The sequence below is a fragment of the Heterodontus francisci genome, chromosome 5 (genome assembly GCF_036365525.1).
Source record: "Heterodontus francisci isolate sHetFra1 chromosome 5, sHetFra1.hap1, whole genome shotgun sequence".
NCBI classification, from domain to species: Eukaryota; Metazoa; Chordata; class Chondrichthyes; order Heterodontiformes; family Heterodontidae; genus Heterodontus; species Heterodontus francisci.
In genome coordinates, this window is record NC_090375.1 from 141,570,669 (window position 1) to 141,585,593 (window position 14,925).

The 14,925-nt window shown below is 42.1% G+C and overlaps 1 protein-coding gene across 1 annotated transcript in view; it reads right to left on the reverse strand.

Moving 5' to 3' along the window:
- csmd3b (CUB and Sushi multiple domains 3b) overlaps nt 1-13,934 on the reverse strand; it is a 2,327,439-nt gene extending 2,313,505 nt beyond the window's left edge. The window contains exon 1 of the mRNA XM_068032163.1: nt 13,754-13,934. Within this exon, the coding sequence (XP_067888264.1) occupies nt 13,754-13,934 (181 nt within the window). The remainder of the gene's footprint in view (nt 1-13,753) is intronic.
- Nucleotides 13,935-14,925: the final 991 nt, after the last annotated feature.

The following is a 14,925-nucleotide window of genomic DNA, read 5'->3' on the forward strand; positions in this document are numbered from 1 at the left end:
GACCTTTCATCAGAATGGATCTGTCTGTCTTGTCTGTCTATCTATCGATCTATCTATCTATCTATCTGTGCCAGAGGACCGGTGGACAGCTAACATTGTTCCTATACACAAAAAGAGAATTAGAGCAAAATGTGAGAACTATAAACAAGTCAGCTGAACATCAGGATAGGAAAGATACTGGAATCCATAGTAAAAGAAAAAGTAGAGTATCTAGAGACAGAAAAGTTAATTTAAAAACGTCAGCATGGATGTTAAAATGCTAAGTCATGCTTAACTAATCTGATAGAATTTTTTGAAGTGGTAAGGGGATGGGTAGACAGTAGATTTGTATACATGTATTTTCAAAAGGCCATCGATGAGATACCACACAGTAGCCTCATGCAAAATGTTAAGGATGTGGAGTCAAGAGATGAATAGCTGAATGGTGAGCAAATTGATGAAAAAATAGAAAGCAGGGAACAGGAGTAAAGGGAAGATATTCAAGTTGGAGGAGGATAGAAAGTGATGTTCCTCAGGATTAATGCGGGGACCTCAGTTATTAATAATTTACAGTGATGATTTGGATTTAGGAATAATATCAAAACATGCAGATGATACCAAAATGGATAGTATACATACAGTGTAGCTAACTGTCATGCTAGACCCCCACCTGCCAAGAATGAGGCACAGGCATTTTGTCATGAACATTGATTTTAAACAGTTACTGGAGTGAAGAAAGGACTTGTTAACAGATCAGCCATGGCTGGAAAATACATTTGCATATTAGCAGATAGTGCTTGGAAGCACAAAGGACCATTTCCTGACACATTCAACCCACAACGGACCTTGATCACTGGTACTGTGTGTAAGAGGAGCATTCCAAAGACTGCTAAGGTGATACAATCCACGATGTGACGAACTGGTCTGATATGTGCATATTAGCACAGAAGGGGACAGGCAGGCACAAGGCTGGCAAAAGGTTAGACAGGGAAGGGGAAAACCTTCCTGTCAACCTGGGCTTTTCTGAATTGTACAACCAGTTTGAACTCAGAGAGTGTCTGTTTTGCTCCTGAACTAAGAAAATCTCTCCTGTCTGCTCCCATCTCTTTCTCACAAGCCTCTGAATCCACTGAAGACACAGGAACCCCAAGAGAGAAAAGTCTCCAACAGCAATCAAGGTTTAAGAAGAATATTGGGCCCCAACAAAAAGCAAGATCTATCTGCAATCAAGGATGCTACAGTGAGCTCAAAGAACCATAACAAAAACTCTTCAGCCATTGCCTCAAACTTTTCCACTTTCTTTTTCTTCTGCTCTTTTCTGTCTCTATTTGCATGTGTGTATCACGCATGCATGCTCGCGTGGGCGCGTCATGTAACCATGGGTGTTAACCGAATTAGAGTTTAAGTTTAAGTTTAATAAATTTCAACTTTCCATCTTAAAATGTAAGAAAACTTGTTTGTGCTGGTTTCTTTGCCTTAGAATTGGAAAGTGGTGAACAAGGGTTCACTAAGGGAGAGCTAAAAACATGGTGTTTTAAAAATTAATTCCTGTTACGGCAAGACCAGGAGAAGGCTGAGAGGGACCACAAGGCAACTTTCTCTCACCTGGTTTTAATAGAAATTTGGGGGCTTGCATCTGGGATTGACCCACAGACAAATTGGAAGTGGGAAGCCAAATTGTTCCCAAAAGAATAGCAAGATTTCAATATAGGTTTTCTTGTGGTTGTGTGTCCTTGAATACTAATATGCCTGCAACTGAATCTAGTAGCTCCCCAAGCCAGGGTGTAGTAACTTGGGATAAGTTAAAAAGCACTGTCTATGGAGGAGTTGAAGAAAATTGCTGACCACAGTGGGATCACTATACGTGGCAGGGCGCGGAATTCTGAACTCCCAAGGCTAGTGGACAACCATTTTTCCCTTGAATCTGAAGAAGCAGAAACAAGGTTAGAAGCAGAGTCAGACAGGGTATTGCTAGCAAAGATACAACTGGAACAAAGGAAACTTAAATTAGAAGGCAGGGAAAGGGAAAGAGAAAGAGAAAGACAGGAGAGGGAGAAAGAGAGAGCCTTCCAGAAGGAAAGTGAAGAGAAAGAGGAGAGAGAGAGAGAGAAAGACAGGAGAAGGAATGAGACAGAGCGAGAGAAAGAATATTCCTGAAAGAATGCAAAGAAGCTGAAGTGGCTTGAGTTAACTAGGGGGCGGCAGAGTAACCCCAGTGAAAGCATGGCCAATATGGAGGAGAGTAATACAAGGCTGGGTACAAAATTGTTAAAACTAGCTCAGCTAATTCCAAAATTCAATGAGGAGGATGTAGAAACATTTTTGTGTCCATTGAAAAACTGGCAAGGCAGCTGAAATGGCCAGCTGAGACCTGACCTCTTTTACTACAAAGCAAGCTGACTGGAAAAGCCCATGAGGTTTATTCCCTGTTGCCAGATGAGAGTTCATCAAATTATGAACTGACCAAAAATACTATCCTCGGGGCATATGAATTAGTAGCTGAAGCCTATCGCCAAACGTTTAGAACCCTCAAGAAGCAAGCTAATCAAACTTATCTGGAGTTTGAAAGAGGTAAGCAGCTGGCTTTTGACCAGTGGCTGAGGGCTCTTAAAATACAGCTCTGCTATGAGAATCTCAGAGAAGTAATTCTGTTAGAGAAATTTAAACACTCTCTCCAACCCTCCATAAAGACCCTTGTAGAGGAGCAGTAGGTTCAGGGAGCTCAGAAGCAGCCATTCTGGCCAAGGAGTTTGCTTTAATTTATGTGTGTCTCCCAGGGGAGAACCTTCCTAGTCACCCCCACAAATCCAAGAAGGACAAAGGGTGGGAAGGTGATAGAAGTCCAAGCAGTCCTGGGAGAGAAAGGAAAGCAGGACACAAAGGGGGCCCTCCTCAAGCCAAAAAGGAAGGTTCTTTGAACAAGAGTGAGACCCGGAGACCTGTGTGCTTCCATTGTAATAAAGCAGGGCATTTAAAAGCTGACTGCTGGAAACTAAAGGGAAGACCAATAGGGTTAATCAGGGCACACCCGCTCAGTGAAGGAGGGAACCTGCTGGAAAGCACACCAGAACAAGATGTGGCTTTAACTGCAGTAAGAGTGAGACCCAGGAAGCTTACGGCTGCAAGTACAGGAACATTTAATAGGATTCCTGACGTTTATCAGGGTTTTGTGTCTGAAGGGAAAGTAACCCCATACACCTCAAGTGGGGCAAACAAGCCCATAGTGATTCTCAGGGACAGAGGGGCACTAGATCCCTGTTATTAGGAAAAGGCCTGACCTTTCCCCCACAGAGAGTGCAGCAAACACCAGAATGGTGGTGAATGGTACTGGAGAGCAGTGTATGCCTGTACCTGTACACCGGGTGCACCTGGGGTGCGACCTAGTTTTGGGACTGGTGACCAGTGTCCCTAGATTGTCTGTGGACAGGGTTGACCTGCTCCTAGGTAATGATCTGGTGGGGGTAAAGGTGATAGCCCCCCCCCCCCTCCAGTGAAAGAAAGAATGCAGGAGGTCAGAGAGACAGGGCAGTGGTAAGAAATGGACCCCTGTAGTTTCTCTGAATGTGTAGTGGATCAGGCCATGATCAAACCAGCTCCCCCAGAGGAGACTGCATTGGTACTACAGCAGATGACCATGAGATCTGCCTGTCCGAGACTTTCTTTGGAAATTTAGGAGTACCGGGAGTGAATTAAATGGATTTTCCCTTGGTGAGGCTCAGCGAGCCAACAATGTACTAAGAGTTAGCACAGGCTGACCTGTCGAAAGTGAAGCAGAGGGAGTCCCTGATTGCTACTATTAAAAGAATGAGGTACTGATGAGGAAATGGAGTTCTCCTCACAGACCTGAGAGCAAGGATTGGACAGTAGTTCACCAGTTAGTGGTGCCGCAGAGTTACCGGAGAGAAATATGAAGAAGGGCCCACAAGACTACAGTGGCTGTACATGCCAGTATATGAAAGACCAAAGCCCACATAAGACAGCAGTTTAACTGGCCAAAACTCTGCAATGATGTGGTGAAGTACTGCAGGAGTTGCCACATGTGTCAGGTTGAGGGAAAACCCCTACCTACAGTGAAACCTGCACCCCTAGGTCCTGTACCAGTGTTAGGAGCACCTTCCAGCAGAGGGTTGGTGAACTGTAAGGGACCCCCGCCGAGAACATAAGGGGACAGGCAGGCACAAGGCTGGCAAAAGGTTAGACAGGAAAGGGGAAAACGTGATCAAGAGGGCAGGTTAAAGGAGGTCTGGGAGGAATCCCGGATGAAAACCCCTACTGTCCGGTCAGCCAACCCCCAAAAATTTGAAAAGTTAGACCCCACATCCTCCTATGTAAATGCAGGCACCAGAAGCACCTCACCAGAGTTGCTAACAGCATTTACAGGAACCTGCAGAGACAAAGAAAGACCTTTAGAAGGCACAGAAACCGTGAGGGTGATGCCTCACCTAGTCGAAGTGCCACAAGTAGAGTCTGCACAATTACCTGCAGGCAACAGTGTCCCAGAGCACAAAGGGAAGATTGGCAAAGTATCCTCCCTGTAGTCAGAAAAAAGAAAACTAAACGTCCCCCAAAGTCAAAAGCCTTTGCCTGACTCAGCAAAGCACTGATAGAGAGTTCAGGATAAACCCGCACACTACTGACTCTCCTGGGGAAAAAAAATTACCCAAGCAAAAATAAAGACAGTAGGTAGCCATGAAAATGGGCAAACGGAAGAGGGAACGTCCCCAAAAAAGAACCACATGTTTATTGGGATGCCAAAAAGGGGGCAATTAAAGCAGCACTGGCACCAAGAAAAGACAGGCTGTAATATGTTTTATTATTTATGAATGAATGGGAATGGGAATGAATGAGAGAAATGCATGTTTTTTTTTCTGTATCTTATATTTTCTCTCAACCCTTCTAATGAAATGTGCTTTTCTCAAATCGCATTTCATTCTGCTGGGTGTGGAGGTGTCATGCAAGGCACATTAATTTTGCCATGAACATTGATTTTAAACAGTTACTGGAATGAAGAAAGGACTTGTTAAATAGATCAGCCATGGCTGGAAAAGATATTTGCATATGAGCAGAGAGTGCTTGGAAAGACAAAGGTCCATTCCCCCTCACATTCAACCCACAATGAACCTTGATCACCAGGTATTGTGTGTAAGAGGAGCATTCCCTGCTAATGTGATACAATCCAAGATGTGGTCAGACCTGTTAGTCACATGACTAACCTTCTTGGCAACATGGATTTTTCTGAACTGTACAACCAGTTTGAACTCAGGGAGTGTCTGTTTTGCTCCTGAACTGAGAATATGCTGCCATCTCTTTCTCACAAGCCTCTGAATCCACTGAAGGCACATGAACCCCAAGAGAGAAAAGTCTCCTACAGCAAACAAGGTATAAGAAGAATACTGGGCCCCAACGAAAAGCAAGATCTACCTACAATCAAGGACTCTACAGTGAGCTCGAAGAACTGTAACAAAAACTCTTCAGATATTGCCTCAAACTTTTCCACTTTGTTTTTCTTCTACTCTTTTCTGTCTCTATTTGCATGTAGGTATCGCGCATGCATGCTAACATGGCGCGCCATATATCTGTCGGCAGTAACCGAATTAGAGTTTAAGTTTAAGTTTAATAAATTTCAACTTTTCTTCATTAAACCTAAGAAAACCTGTTTGTGTTGGTTTCTTTGCCTTATAATTGGAAAGTGCTGAACAAGGATTCACCAAAGGGGATCTAAAAACATGGTTTTTTAAAAATTAATCCCTGTTACGGTAAAACCAGGTGAAGGCTGAGAGGGACCCTTAGACACCTTTCTCACCTGGTTGTAACACTAACACTGAGGAAAAGCGCAAATAATATAAGAAGACTTTAGAAAACATGCAAAATGAACAGTTAAGTGGCAATTTAATTTTACATTGGTAAATGTGAGGTGATGCAATTTGGTCAGGAAAAAAGGAGTATCACCTGCACCTTACAAAATAAAAAAAAACTAAATGAGGTAGAAGAGCAAAGGGGTCTAGGTATAAAGGTGAACAAATCATTAAAAGCAGAATCACAGGTTTGCAAAGCAACTCAAAATCTAAGAAAGTGTCAGGATTTATATCTGTGGATATAGAATTCAAAAGTAGTGAATTTATGTAAAATTTGTATAGGACCCTGATTAGGTTTCACTTAGAGTACTCTGCACAGTTCTGGTCTCCATACTATAAATAAGACATTGAAGAACTGGAAAACATGCAAAAAAGATTTACAGGGATTGTACCAGAACTGGGAGATTACAGCCATTGGGAAAGATTAAACAGGTCGAAGCTTTTTCCTTAGAAAACAGAAAACATAGAGATGGCCTGATAGAGTTTTTTAAAGATATGAATGGGTTGGACAGTAGATGTGGAGAGAATCCAAAACTAGGGGGCATAAATACAAAATAGTTACTAATAAATCTAGTAGCAAGACAAGGAAAATTCCTTTACTCGGTGTGGTTAGAATATGGAACTCATTACCACAGGTAGTGGTTGAGGCAAAAGGAAACTAGATGAGTGCTTGAGAGAAAGATATGCTGAAAAGCTGAGATAAGATAGATGGAATGAGAATGAACTCATATGAAATATAAACACCAGAAAATACTAGTTGGGCCGAATGGCCTGTTTCTGCACTGTATATCCTATGTAATTCTATGTAATACTGCCCTTACCTTTGAGACTTGGGTTCAAATCAGCCCAGGCTGTTAAAATTAGTCTCCTTTCTCCTCTAGCTTAACAGCCTTATGTGGAATTAGTTCCTACAATGGGTTTATGACACAAAACTGTCTATAATTGGCTTTAATTTGTTCGAGATTGACAATCTATGAAAAAGATCACACAGATGGCTGGTGTGGAAAATACAAAGACTCACACTAGAGCAGCAGAAGGCATTGTTCTGAGTTTTGGGATAAGGCACATTGTTAGTGCACAGCTTTACTTGACCTTGGAATACTGGGCACCCAAAATAGAAAAAGGATTCCACTTTCTATGAATATGATACCACAATGCGCATAAACAAAAGAAAAAGATTCTAAAAGTGCATTTTCTTTAAAGTCACATAATGGGATAATCAGAATGTCATGTGATGTTTAACTGCATTAGATAGAGTGATAGAAAGGTGAAATGATACAACTCTTAGCTAATATTGAGGTTTCTGTATTTTCAGGACAGTTCATGAAACCAAGCAGTTCGATTTAGCCCTTTTGGCATTAAATGTGAATAATATTTGACATCTCTCAAACACACTACAGGATTGCTATCAATTCTATGATTGTATGCATAACCTATAATTGCATAATTTTCCTCCCAGCTCTATTTCAATCCATGTGAAATACAATTTGTGAAAATCTAGTAAGGCTTGCCATATATTGCAAATTTAAATCCATAAATGTTCATATTCAAATGTTTAATGCACTCCTACTACAATGTGTTATACAACCATTAAATTATTTAAAGAAAACAGGATGACGTATGTGTAAAGATAAACAGATAGGAACTTAATATGAGCATGTTAAGCCTTTGTGCTTGAAATTTGATGATATGAATTTCTACCCTGTAGTACACAAATGTTATTGACACACTGGGCTGGATTTTTATGTGGCCGCTGCTGAGTGCAGCAGCGTCCATAAAAGATGGCGGCCCGCACACATGGCTTTCAATCCACAGAGCCGCCGCGATCTTAAACACGGCGGATCATTAACATGCCCGGGGCAGATGGCCCCCCAATGATGTGGAGGGTGTGGGCAAGCTGTCCCCAGCAACAGCATCCACCACCACAGTGCAGGCGCCAGCATCATTTTTAAAGGTCTTAGAGCCCTAAATGACAATTGCATTTTTTAAAGAGACAGTGAATCTAAAGTTAATAGAAATAATTTAAAAATATTTCCAGGCCCTCTCCCACCCACCCCCCCACCCCCCAATAGCATTACATGTTACTCTTGCCCTTCCCCCCTGAAATACTTACCTTGAATATATGACCTTCCCCCATCCCCGCAATGTTCAGAACCTTTTACCTTTGAGTTGCAATTCAGATTATTAATAAGGCAACCATAGCTTACAATGTAATTCATTTATCCTCACTGGTCCAGTTGTGCTCCAGCCCTAATGGGCAGCGAGGAAGGAGGGATTGGAAGGGGAGTAAAGGGGAAACAAAAGATTAACCAATTCCTGAAAAAAGAGACATTCTGTCAAAGTTTTTCATCTTGCATTCATCAGGCCAGATGCAAGAATGCAGGCAAAAGGAACATGTCCAGGTATTGTGCCTTGTGGAGTTAAACAAAAGCATGGGGGACAATAGTTCCCTGGTGCATTCTCCATGACAATGCCTCGAACAATCACAGTCAACTTGCCAACAAATCAGTACCCTTTTCTCATGTAGTGTAAATTGTTGCTCTCTTTGAAAATTTGGCATTCTTGCATCTGTCCTGATGAGTGCAAGATGAAATGCTTGTCTCTTTTTTCAGCAATACTCAGGTTCTGTACTACCAAGCGACTATTAACCAATTCTCTCCTTACTATTACCAGCAAAGATACATCTCTAGTCAGCCAACCATTCATCGAAAGACATTGACCTAGTCAGTTCTGTAGACAAACTGATTTGACTGATCAGCTGGAGAGGGCAGAAACTTATTTTCCTACATTAATGCACTTTAAAAGCACAGTTGGTTGTTCAGCGCTTTGGGATATTCTGAGGTCGTGAAATGCGCTATTGGTCCTAGTCTGTTTTTTAATTTTTTTTATATGTTCCTAAACACTAAATTGTCCCAATTGGCATAGTGGCAATGTTGGTTTCTGTTCTGAAGAATGTTATACTATTAAAATGATGCAGTTGGGTATGCCTGCCTGAAAGTATTTTTAAAAGAAAAGGCCGTTTCTACGCAATTCTAAAGAACGTAATGCGAGGGGACCGTTGAAGATATAACGTCGCTGTTAAGGTATTTTCAGCTACAGAACAGCAACTTTGAAAATGCAATATTATTTACACAGATTTGTAAATTAAAAATGAAAGGAAACACTTCTCCATCAAATGTTAAGGAATTTCTTTCAATAGAATATATTGTTGAAACACAGCTGACCATGAAAGTTCCGAAGAAGGGTCACTGACCCGAAACGTTAACTCTGCTTCTCTTTCCACAGATGCTGCCAGACCTGCTGAGTGAATCCAGCATTTCTTGTTTTTGTTTCAGATTTCCAGCATCCGCAGTATTTTGCTTTTATGAAAGTAACTACTACTGGAAGGCAGCTGGCTACGAGTTAATAGTGATAGATAGGACTAAAGAACCTTTGTAGAGGATCATTATTCGCTTATTTTCTAATGAATGATCTGACCTCAAAGTGCGCATTTGTCTCGAAAGCAACAATTACAATACCCAGGATGTGGTATCTGTTATTGGGTTATTGCCTGCCAGTATATGCAACTCCATATACAATCAATAATGTTTATGTCGGACAGAGAAAATAAAGTTTTCTCCATTGTTTTCTGTGATGTAGGTTATACAATTGAAGAGCGTTGCAGAATGCTGCCAAGATTGGCAAACTTTCCCCCGCACATACACCACTGCTTGGCGGGGACCCTTCAAGCCCCATCTTGACACAGCACACTCGCAAGATGATTAAAACAAGTACATAGACCGTTTGCAATGGCGGCAACTCGGATTTCTGCAGATAAAATCGAAATAAAAGGTGCTGCGACAGAGCAGAGATCCCTCATAATATCCGAGCGAAGGAAACTGTGCAATGTCAACACAAAATCGCTGATATATAATGCATCAAAAGCACCCTCCCCGGGACAGTAAAATGTCCCCTGTTTGGCATTTTCTTCCACCCCTACCACCTCCACCGCCTTTTTTATTTCCAAGCAAATTCGTTCTATGGAGATTCACCAGGTGAGCTGCTCATATTGGCGGGGGTGCGAGAAAACCGACCTTTATGAAGCAAATTGACAAACCTTTACTGTTGATGAATTATGAAAGGGGGCAGCCCCACAGCTTGCAGCTGACGATTTTGTTTTTTAAAAAAAAAAACACCATGCTCCTGACGGTTGAAGAGACAGATCCTGAATCCATTGGTAACATTGCTAATGACTGCGGTAGGATGGGGGCTGTTGGTGATTTGAACCCTGCCACGTCGAGCGCCAGGTGTCAGAGGATCATTTCCCTTTGACTGTTGCCCAGTGATCATACTACCCAATGCTTCCTCTTTCTCTGATGTGACAGGGAACGCGGGGAACTGCATTTGTGGAAGGATCACTCAGATTTTCAATGGAATCAATTACAAATTTCAAGCACTATGAAGTAGCATTCAGTCTTTGCCTAATCTCAGTGTGTTTTATCTCCAAGGAACAAAAAAAAACTTGTAATGTCTGAGTGGAGCCATGGATTTCTCACTGTGCATATTGGCTGGGAATTTCTCATGAATGCCCAGTTGGGGCAAAGATTCAATCAAAGCCAGCGACCGGCAACATGCAAAAGTTTATAGTTCGTTATTTGACGTTTTTTTTTGTTAAAGATTTTAATCCATTTTTATTTAACTATTTCGGGAGATTAAACTCTTATTCCCACCTCGCTATAAAGGCAAACAAATTATGTAATAACTGTGGCAACGTCATGATCGCACTAATAAACACAGAATTGATCAGTGTGCATCAGCCAGATGATAACACCCACACCCTATCATGTATCTGTGTTCCCCAAGCTAAGAAACGAGTTAATTCTCTAAAATACTCGCAAACAAGTCGCTAAAAACCTGGTTATATTCGTTATACATAAAATACTAAATAACGTCACACGGTGAATTCCCGAAGGTACTACAACCAAGATTAGCGAAATCTCATCGCTGCCTTTACCGTCTGCACGCATCACCCATTCAACCAGGGCCCATTCAACCAGGGTATCACAGGTAACACTTCAGTCCGGCCAGTTATAGCCTTTTAATGTTTTCTAGCCCTCCCCACCCCCCAAATTACTTTACCTGTGGCCGTATAGTTACGTGCTTCCGTATGGTTATGTCATTTGTATGTATGTGGCCAAGTCTTGGCGATTTTTTTCACGTAAATCAGAATAGTGAGAGCCTGGGTCTCCATGCATGCGTGTGGGTGCCATTATATAGGTTGCGAGTCGGTCTGCATCTGAGTTCGCATGTGTGTGAGTTTGTATGTGTGGTTCTGTCTCTCTCTCTTTCTCTGTGGTGTTTGTATATGTTAATCAGAATATGAAAGAATGCTGCGAGTCTGTGTGTGTTTTATGTGTGTGTGTGTGTGTGTGCACATGTTTTCGTATGTACAGGAAAGTGTGTGTGTGAGAGAGATGGGTTATGCATTGGGATGCAAAGACACGTACTGAAATATTTAACTGTCAGCTTTTATCGGATTATTTGTCACAAAATGACATTTATTTAAACAAAACACTATTCTATGGGCGGTATGGAGGAGGGAAAGTTACAAAGGCACTGCTTTGAATCAATCCAACCCCAGCGAATGTCTGCGAATAAAACATTACTGTGCTTCTCTTTGAATGCAAGCCGATACTATACCAACTTTTCTTCAAAGGAAACTTTTATTAAGACATCGGTTGAATCCCAGTTAGATTCCATGGTTAGCATTGTTGTTTGGGGATAGTACAACGAGGAAGCATAGCGATGCTGGCAGCGATGCATGATAAGTGTCCACCACTCTATTTATTGATAGTAACTGTTAAAAGGGACGGAATGAATCACCCGGTACCGTATCGTGGTCTAATATTCTGGAATGCTGCCTCCAAGCAAACATTCTTTACCCAGCAACTATTCTGTGACGCTGCAAGAAACCCGTTTCTTAGAAGTATATATTTTCAGCACTGAAATCACACACTGCCAAAAAGCGAAACAAAGAGAAAATCAATTAGAGCCGAATTGGTGGCAGCCGCACGGAAGCAAACCAGGGCTCCCTGATAGTCACATAGATATTAAGGAAGGTGGTTACATCCTTTTCTGTCCGTGTGATCTGCTGCAGTTTCAGATTTTATTCATAGATGAAATGCTTTCCAATGTAATCCTGTACCCTCTCAAGTATTCCCCATCAACGGCTGATTGTGCTCAAATATGAAACTTGTGGCTTGAAAAGGGTGCTTAGTTTCATCGTTACAAGTATTTTTAGCATTAAATAAGTCACTTGAAACTTGAAATATGACAATATAGACATTAAGCCTCCGACATGTGGTTATTCAATTTAAAATAACTATTACGCGGTTTAATGAAGAGCATTGATTACATAGAATACGGTAGTTCTCCAAAGGGCGACATCAGGACCTCCCCTTTCCCCATAACAAACAGTGGATTTGAAAGTTCAGTCCCACTATGGTAACATGCAAAAAAATTATGTAAGAATATGTTACCATAATTTCATAGACTCCCCATATCCCCCACCCCGCCCCCAACTCCAAGTCAGCATGAAACCCGGATTGACAGCAATGAAAGACAAATCCGCTGCTTTATTCACTGCGAGAGCCAGCTGCAAGCCTTACAATAACCCGCTTTATACAGAAACAACTTGAATCCAGTTCAAGACGATACCCCTTGTGCCAGCAGAGAGAGAGAAAAAAAAATCCCAAGCATGGATAATTAAAAGCCTTGAATCGGTCCAAACGATAATACACCTGAAAACGGCGTCAGGAGTTACCGAATATTCCCAGATACAATTTAAAAAGGGATCCCTCGGCTGCAGCAAGAAACTCAATGCAAATCAAGTGATCTATTTGTCAGTTCTGTCACTGTTACTTCCGCTCAAAATTATGGAACAATAACGTTGTAGAATATATATTATATTATATTCGGTGGTTAGCTAGCCAGGATCTAACCAATAAATATTTCCAAAGAAACAAAGTTTCCTTTTTAAACGACTATCGACATTTCAACCCGGAATTTGGAACGGGAAAATAGAACCTACTGTCTGCTGTGATGTTAAATAGAGCTGGATTTCAATTTCTGGAACATGCACATGTATATTGGGGAACTAACTCCCCTGAGCACAGTCTCTGCTAAAGGACTAGACTTTATAAGACTCGATTCAGTGATTTCTCATCTTGTTCCATTAATACATGACACCTTACGCTTGTATCAATATCGCTCACGGTCTGAAAGGAGATCTAAACACGTCTCATTAAAAAGGCTTAAGCAATCCGTATGAATCTTGGTAGCCTGGTATAACAGAGCCTCTGTGCATATATACCTACAGCACCACATCCATCTACTGCTGCATCTTCAGACGTGAAAGTGGAGCATTGGACAAAATATGACCGAAAACACAACCCCCAACCACCCCCCCCCCCGCCCCCCCCCCTTCCAAACATTGCCAGTTCCCAAATTGGATGTTACACGCGTCAGTAATTAAATGGTGTAAATTAAGCAGCTCCACAGTAAACCGTCATTAAGCATTTTAACCCAGGAAATCCCCCAGCCCTGCTTCCAATCCATGTTAGCCGGATTCTGATAACCAACTGCACGAAATTCAAATAGTTAAGGGATATATGAGGCAACTCACGTATCCTATTGAGCATTCTGCAAGAATATTTATTGAGCCTAAGCTCGATTACTGCATTGAACGCCAGCTCAGGCAAGTCGAATGCATTCTGCCAGTTTCCTAGCATCTCAAAAAAGAACACGAATTTCTCTGCTTCCTTATTTTTTCACCTTATTATTCCGCGCAGGTGGTTCCCTTGTCCCTTTCCCGTCTGAGGGATACACGGATAGGGAGGGGGTGGAGGTGTTGGGGGAGAAGGAGGAAAGCCAAGACCTACCTTCCACACATGTGATCGTCAATAAAAAGACAAGGTATGAAAATATAACTCCACTTTTCGTCCCCATCGCCTTCCCGAGGAAAGAGAGTCCGTGCCTGCAGCATTTAGTGCATCCTGTCCGAAAAATGGATGTCAGCGAACCTTCAGTCGAAATCCCCTGTATTTTGCAGTTGGATCTCATACTGCTTGTCATTTTTGTGTGTATGTGTTGTAGTGTAGTATGTGTCGCCGATCAGTTTTGCTTGTTGGTCCGCGGCACTCGAACACTACTGCGAGTGAATGTGTTTCTGGGATACCACAGCAACCTTGAACGAGGACTCAACCATCTCAACCAACGGGGGCACAAACTCCAGGCTCCTTCCCACTTGCCTTGGCTGTCTAAATCCGAAAGTGTACTAAACAGAGAGAGAAAAAAATCCCACTGCTGGTAGCGAGCCAACTCCAAGAGAATCCGGGGCGAGGGGTTGTTTGCAGGGGGAATAATGCCATGTAATTAAACATTTAACTTCAAAGCGGCAACGTCAGAAACGGAGTGATGTTTAAAATTCATACACTCTGCGGATCGATATTGCCCACACGCCGTGCCAGCGGCTCGAAAGAACGCGCAGATACAGGTTAACCATCACACCGAAATTAGATGCTACAAATTAAAGTGGGGGGCGGGGGGGCTGCTGGACACCTTAATTCTGCCTCTGCCGAAAACTATGCTGTCGGTAAAGAGGAAGAGAGGGAGAAGACGTTCTGTCCATCCCAGTATATTATTTTGAGATGAATTATAAATACATTGGGTTCAGCAGTCCGTCAGTATCAAGGGGACATGAAGTCAGCTTCTAAGTATCCCCCATACCTGAAAAATGCACCTTCAAGTTTATTTAATACAGGAAGAGGCAATCAACATCCAAGAGTACAGTCTTCCAGTCACCTCTACTATTTTCAGTTAGTGTTATAATCGCTTCTTGCATTTGGCAATGATACCATCGCGATGCCCATACCATGTAGATCTTGCCGCTTGGAAATAAAATCTGTGAATAGCAGTGACGCTTGGGTTTAATTTTTATCCTGGTAATGGGTTAAAGGAACAAAAACAAGAAATGCTGGATTCACTCAGCAGGTCTGGCAGCATCTGTGGAAAGAGAAGCAGAGTTAACGTTTCGGGTCAGTGACCCTTCTTC